The following is a 7,042-nucleotide window of genomic DNA, read 5'->3' on the forward strand; positions in this document are numbered from 1 at the left end:
CAAACAAGCGCAGTCCAAAACGTGTGTATGGGGGGAGTGAGTGTGTGTGTGTGTGTGTGTGTGTGTGTGTGTGTGTGTGTGTGTGTGTGTGTGTGTGTGTGTGTGTGGACGGGGAGTGGCGATTATAAACTGCTGTATGTGCTCTTACTGCTATTGTAACCACTGTTCTGTCAGCAAAGGCAGTCATCACCACTTTCTGCAGGATGCTCTCCTATGGGTGCAGAAGAAAAATTCAATTTTACACATACATATTATATTTTCTTTTTTTTATATATTTTTCTTATCATATATTATATAAATACAAACACACACACACACGCACGCACGCACGCACGCACGCACGCACGCACGCACACACACACACACACACACACACACACACACACACAAACATTAATGGTATGGGTACATAAATGATATTTTTAGTGTTTAATTTTGCTCTTCTTACAGTTCTAAATGAAAAAATATAAACATGAAAAACATAATATGCAATATAATGCTACAGTCGCCAACCATAATATCAAACATACACTGGTGCCTTAATACGAGCTGACTGTATTCCATGACTGTGCACGGAAGTCAAAACACCTACGTTTCAAATAATCTTTCCCTATTGAAATTAATGAGGTAGCCATTAATCCGTACCAGACCCACATTCCAACCCACGCAAAGGTTTCACTACTGACTCAGTAACTTGGAGTAAGATTCATTATTTTTCACAAAATGATAAATACATGCCTGTGAGTATTATTTTATATATTGGTTAGTCTGTCTACGAAGTTTTGCACGATTTGTAGCATTAAGCCAAACAGACTTTCCAGAGAGAAAGCTATGTGGTTGTTTTAAATACACATCATGTAATTATTGTGTTTTATGATTATTTTGTTTTGCTATTTATCCCAAGTGCCAATGAGCAGTCTAAAGCTTCTGTTTTGAAGAATTTTTTTACTCTCTGCTTATCTTCAATGGTGTTGAGCTGAATTCACTGCCTCTTTATATTGTTCATAAAGACAAATTTTTGCTCGCGATCCAAAGCAAAAAGTTGGCCGGACTATGGTTTGTATTTGCAAAAGCTTATAGTTCGAGACACTTTTATCTCAAGGCAACACTGTATTGTTAAATGTACAGGTGCTCATCAAAAAGTGTCAATGTCATGAAAAAGTTGATTAATTTCAGTAATACAGTACTATTTGAGTAGTGAAACTTGTGTAATGCATGCATTCATTAGGCACACACTGAAACATTTGAATTGTTAATCCATTTTAATTTGGATGGTTATATCTGAAAACGAATTTTAAAAAACACTCTAAAGGTAGTATTTAATTTGCTCCTGTATTTTACCTCATTGCACTGTGCAGGCGTACCACCATGTAGTGGTTTTAGAAAATGTGTCACTAATTTAAAAAGAAAAACAAAAGCTGTTCAATGCTTGTTTTTTCCCCTCACTCGCTTCCAATCGACTTGACCTAAGAAAGTACATTGGGTGAGTGAAGTTAAAAGCTCAGCGCTGTCTGCTTGAAGGCATCAGTGGTGTGTTATTGAGACCACAAATGTCAGTCTTTGTCAACCAGCATTCAGGAGAGGCTCTTAAGTAAGCAGCAGCCGATTGCACACTCCAGCCCTCAGGCTCTTATTTGCACACTTTTCGTTCTCCACTCCTGCAGAAGTAAGTACAGTTTTTTTTTTAGAATCACCCACTTAGCTTTTGCCGCAAACTGTATTTCCTGGTGTTTTATAGTTGCCATTGGTGACAGAATATCACTCGGTGACCTCCACTCCACCTCTCCCTGGAACCGTTTTCTCCCTAGAAACATGGTTAGCCGTAAACACACACTGACCGTTGCCATGTCGATGGATGCCGTGGCTTCATCCATGATGAGGATGCTACTCTTCCTCACAAAAGCCCTGGCCAAGCAGAAAAGCTGACGCTGACCCTGGCTGAAATTTTCTCCTCCCTCCGTCACATTGGCATCTGGAAACATGTTCAAATTAAGAAGTGCAATCATCATTCATTTGCTAAACATCAATAATCTAATCAGACCCAACACAAGAAACTATGGCAAAAAAGTAATAATAATAATAATAATAATAATGCTCCTTGGCTAGCCAGTCAATTGCAGGGCAAATGTAAACAATGAATAAACAATTGTCACACTTATGGTTAAACTAAGAAATGCATTTAGGGTCGGAAGCAAGAATAAACTGAGTAAACTCTTATAAGCACGGGAGAACACGATGATGATGTTCCACCTGTGATTCAAACCCAGCATCTCGTGCTCGCCACTATGACTAGTTGCTTCCTATATGTAATGTAATGTAGTACAGTATTGATGTAACTATATATAGATATATAGACAGAGAAACAGATAGACATATAGATCAACAGAGAGAGAGAGAGAGAGAGAGAGAGAGAGAGAGAGAGAGAGTGTTCGGCTCATAAGTTGACATAGGATATGTAGATACGGACGGATGGACGAACAGACAGACACTACAAGTTATCGGTTGCCATTGTGTCGAGCCTGAGGTGAGCATCAAATGATGTTGAATCATCACCTTGACTGCTTGTTCGTGACACTTACAAGAGTATAGGGGAGATAAGTAGCAAGCCCACAGCAGCTAAATAAAGTCGTAAGCATACCAGGCACTCGTCACGTTCATCACACTTAGCGTGGAAGTCAGATGAAGGTGAGTGTCCCCTACTAGATGTGATCTGAGTATCAGACTGCCACCTGAGAACGAGCACTGTGCATAAACAGCCTTTGCAGGGCATTTGAAATATTGATGCTCATGTATTGTTGATACAATGCAGCAGACGTGCGATGGAGGACGTCCGGGTAAAGTTTGGCACCTTTTTAGTGGTCGTGGAAACAAACTGACCTTTGATTCAGTTTTTTTTTCTGGCATGATACGATCACAACAGTGTGTTTGACAGCACGTATGTCTTCACACACACACACACACACACACACACACACACACACACACACACACACACACACACACACACACACACACACACACACACACACACACACACACACACACACACACACACACACACACACACACACACACTCTAAAATAGATCCAACTATAAACTCACCCAGCCCTCCTGGAAGTGACTTAACAACAGGTTTCAGTTGGGCAATCTCCAAAGCTTCCCAAAGCATCTCATCCGTGGCCTTCATTTCTGGGTCCAGGTTGAACCTACACACAAACACACCACATACACAATAACTGGAACAAAAGCAGAACTCACACCATACATTAAATGTTAAACAATTACCTTCGAAAGCTTACAAGCTTCTGAAATATTTATTAGAAGAATGTGCCTAGACATTTAATTGTGAATGTGAACATGTACAGCGCGTGAGGTTTTCAATGTCAAATTTGAAAAAGTAATATTGCAATCAAAATCAGATCTGGATTAAACACAATTTCATCTTTTACGCTTGTATACACATAGCACAATTTGTTCAATTTGGAATCATATATAATTGCTGCCACCCACCTACAATTAATGATTGTCATTTCAAAAAATGTTAAAGATATTTTTGTAATATCATCAACAAATTTAAAAGAAAGCATATATTTGGAATAAAAACTTCAATTTCTTCAAAACGCCAGTGTCAATAGATCAAAAACTGTTGAATGGAAACAAACTGATGAAAACCTCACCTCCTGGAGGTACACCCTGAACTTGTCGGCAGCGCAACATATATGCACAAACAACCATTCATCATCACATTCACACTTACGGACAATCAATAGTTTTGGGAATGTTAAAGTGTGTCACTGTAAGAAATTTCTCTGAGCCTTGTGGAAGGAAAGCATGAGGAGAACACACAAATCTGATCCGAGATTCAAACTTGGGACCTCTAAATTGTGAGGCTGCCAAACTCAGGAACCCGTCCATTAGTTCCAATTCGACCATTGTGTCAATACAAACAGTAAACGTGATCCCTGGACCAGATTGGGATCCACCATAGAGGTTCCACTTGGAAAAAAAAAACCCTCATCTATTCCTGAAAGCTTGTATAGGCACTTCTGTGGTTGTCTAAAAATAACACAGGTCCTTTTGAAGGAATGTGACAAGCTCTCAGCTCCGTTCGACGCTCGTGTATGAGATAAATAAGTGCAGTGCAAAAATGTTCAGGTCCTTCTGTGCCTGAAGTGTCACCTGATCTAATGTGAGATGACGAGAACATCTGCAGGTAAAACGGAAGCTCGTTTGTCATCATACCGAATGGTGCCGCTGAACAGGATCGGGTCTTGCAGGATGATGGACAGACGAGACCTCAGCGTCTGCAACGGCAGCTTGGCAATGTCAACGTCATCAATCACAATTCTCCCTGTCAAAGTAAAGAAATCATTCACATCAAGTGCATGATCAAGTGCCGCATCAAACATGATGGTCTGAGAGTGCAAACCTTCAAACATGTCCACCATGCGGAAGAAGGCCAGGGAGAAAGATGATTTGCCGCTGCCTGTCCTGCCGCAGATCCCCACCTGCAAAACAAACACCCAACTTGAACGCTTGCTCAGCTTTTTTCTTTTTCTCACCTGAAGTCTTCTTGACCTTCTGTCCAGGGTTGATGTGCGCGTGGACGTTTTTGAGCACAGGTTTGAGCGCGGCATCGTAACGGACGCTCAGGTTCTGGATCTGGATCTCGCCACGTTGGGGCCAGCCGTCAGGGACCTGAGACAGGCCTGGCAACCACAACAAAGGCCGGCCGAGCGTTAGTTGCACTGCAAACTAGACAGTTTATGGCGATTAATTACATCTGGATTAGGAGTGGTTAGAGCCCAGTTGAAATGACTTTCAGTCCGTTTTTTTCCAAAGCTGTAGAACCACAAATTCTTTATGGATTTAAGGTGGAACTCACTCAGCAGACCCTCGTAATTCTCTGGTTCTATTTTGAGGAGGCTGTTAATTCTCTTGACCGATCCCAGCTGTACTTCCATGTCTGCCAGGTTCCGCACCATCCAGTTTAGGTAGTTGGATACCTGATCGACAGAACGGATTCACTCAATGATCCTTCAATTACCGTCGGAACGAAAACAGGGCCCACGGTCTCACCATGAGTGCGTAGGTGAGGCCCAGCCCCACCAGTCCGGGAGAGAGCTGATCGTAGAGCGAATTTGTAATCGAAGAAACAGCTGCTACCAACACCACACAGGTCCCAATATATTCCTACAAGCAGATAGAGAATGTTCCGCTGATGTCATGAAGAGCATAATGAAAAATTAAATTGACGAGCGTCCTATTTACTGCCAATGCAAATGCCAAATCATTTGTCCAGGGGATCCATAAACAAAGTCAATTCCACTGGGACCAAATGCGTGAGCCCAAATGAAAACATCATAAGCTGGTGGCATGTCATGAATGTGAACGAGAGGAACAAGACCAGGACAAATCCAAGTAAGTCATTACCATGCGGACCTCCAGCCACCGATTGGCTGCTGTGAGGAAAAGCGAGGCGATGTTGTTGGCATCTGTGAACTGAAGTAACCTCTGTCTAAACCTGGGCTCGTACCTGAAGGATAAGAAAACAGGATTCGTTTTGTAATTTCATCAGTAGTATTCTTTCTACGGCAAGGAGCTTTGGTACAGTGATGGCAGAATATTCCTCATGAGTCCGTTCAAAAAGAATTTATGCTCACCTGAGGGCCCTGATGGTGGTGAGACCCTCCACTGTCTCAGAGAAGTGGGAGAGCAGAGGCAGTTGGGTGCTGTCCTCTAGCTGCTGCAGGTCCCTTTGCAAAAGAGCGGAACGGAACAACAACTACTTCAGCCAAGTTCTGCAAAAGTAAGCTAATTCTCGTAAAAGGTAACCCTCTGTATGTTGCCCTTTACAGTCAAACCTCGGTTTTCGAACGTCTCGGTTCTCGACCAATTCGGTTTTCGACCAAAAATTTCAAATTTTTTATGCCTCGGATGACGAACAAATTTCGGTTCTCGAACGAACTGAGCGCACTTGAATGCACCATTTGACTTCTCTCGCCTTCCTTACACAAGGACGCGTCCTCGGGTAGACGAGGAAGTGACGCTTCCTCGTATCGCTTTCCATTGTGAACAGACGTGTTCAATAAACTTTTTTTTTTTCAAAAGAGCGTGGTTTCGGTTTTCGAACAGCCTTCTGGAACGGATTATGGACGAAAACCGAGGTTTGAGTGTATTTGAAAGAAAACAAATATGGTGTGAAAAAAAGTTTGTCTTTTTCAACACTTGTCCATATTGTCCACACACTGACGCACATGCCCCCGGCCGGTCCTTGTCAGTCTCACCTGGAAGCCACACGAAAGTATTTTTGGATGAAGTAGCAGGTGACAGCCAGCGGCAGGAGGGCGATGAGGAACACAGGAGTGACGTAGGAAATGACCCCCAGGGCGGACACACATAGCAAGGTTGAGCGAGACAGACACTCCAGAGTGGTCGGAATGTGCTGATCGATCGTGTTCGTGTCAGTGGAGAATCGGTTGAGGATGTTGCCAAGTGGGGTGGTCTCAAACAACCTGGAATGTCAAAAGACAACAATATTTCTATTCATCCATCCATTGTCTATGGCGCTTGTCCACATTCAGGTTACTTGTGAGCGGGAGCCTAGCTCGGCTGATTGGGCAAGAGGCAGGGTTCGAGCTCGGACAAGTGACTAGTCAGTTGCAGTGCACACATTCTAAACAAACTAGGAACCATTTACAATCACACTCAACTGTATGGGCAAATTAGAGTCTTCAAGGAGACTGACATGCATCTTTTTGGAAAACGGGAAGAACTAGAGTACTTGGAGAAATCACATGCAAGCACAGGGAGAACATGCAAACTACACAGAAGAGGGCCCAAGCTGGACTCAAACTCAAACCCAGGACTTGTTACTGTTACTTGTTATGTCCTATGAAACCTTATTGTAAGACTATTTTAGCTTCAGACCTCAGTTGAATGCTTGAAATTTTAAGTGGGAAGAAAGTGTGTGTTGATTCAACTGTGTGTGTGTGTGTGTGTGTGTGTGTGTGTGTGTGTGTGTGTGTGTGTGTGTGTGCA

At 42.6% G+C, this 7,042-nt stretch overlaps 1 protein-coding gene across 4 annotated transcripts in view; it reads right to left on the bottom strand.

Annotated features, from left to right (window-relative positions):
* The window catches only part of abcc8 (ATP-binding cassette, sub-family C (CFTR/MRP), member 8), a 44,859-nt gene that overhangs the window by 318 nt on the left and 37,499 nt on the right, over positions 1–7,042 (bottom strand). For all 4 annotated transcript variants that reach the window (XM_019894061.1, XM_019894063.1, XM_019894060.1 and 1 more), the window contains 11 exons: positions 6,289–6,516; positions 5,665–5,757; positions 5,435–5,537; positions 5,081–5,194; positions 4,887–5,007; positions 4,580–4,710; positions 4,431–4,509; positions 4,244–4,352; positions 3,104–3,207; positions 1,839–1,972; positions 149–211 (listed from right to left, as the gene is read on the bottom strand). In XM_019894061.1, coding sequence (XP_019749620.1) covers positions 149–211; positions 1,839–1,972; positions 3,104–3,207; positions 4,244–4,352; positions 4,431–4,509; positions 4,580–4,710; positions 4,887–5,007; positions 5,081–5,194; positions 5,435–5,537; positions 5,665–5,757; positions 6,289–6,516 — 1,279 coding nt within the window. The remainder of the gene's footprint in view (positions 1–148; positions 212–1,838; positions 1,973–3,103; positions 3,208–4,243; positions 4,353–4,430; positions 4,510–4,579; positions 4,711–4,886; positions 5,008–5,080; positions 5,195–5,434; positions 5,538–5,664; positions 5,758–6,288; positions 6,517–7,042) is intronic.

The sequence above is a fragment of the Hippocampus comes genome, unplaced genomic scaffold, assembly GCF_001891065.2.
Source record: "Hippocampus comes isolate QL1 unplaced genomic scaffold, H_comes_QL1_v1.1 scaffold104, whole genome shotgun sequence".
Classification (NCBI taxonomy): domain Eukaryota; kingdom Metazoa; phylum Chordata; class Actinopteri; order Syngnathiformes; family Syngnathidae; genus Hippocampus; species Hippocampus comes.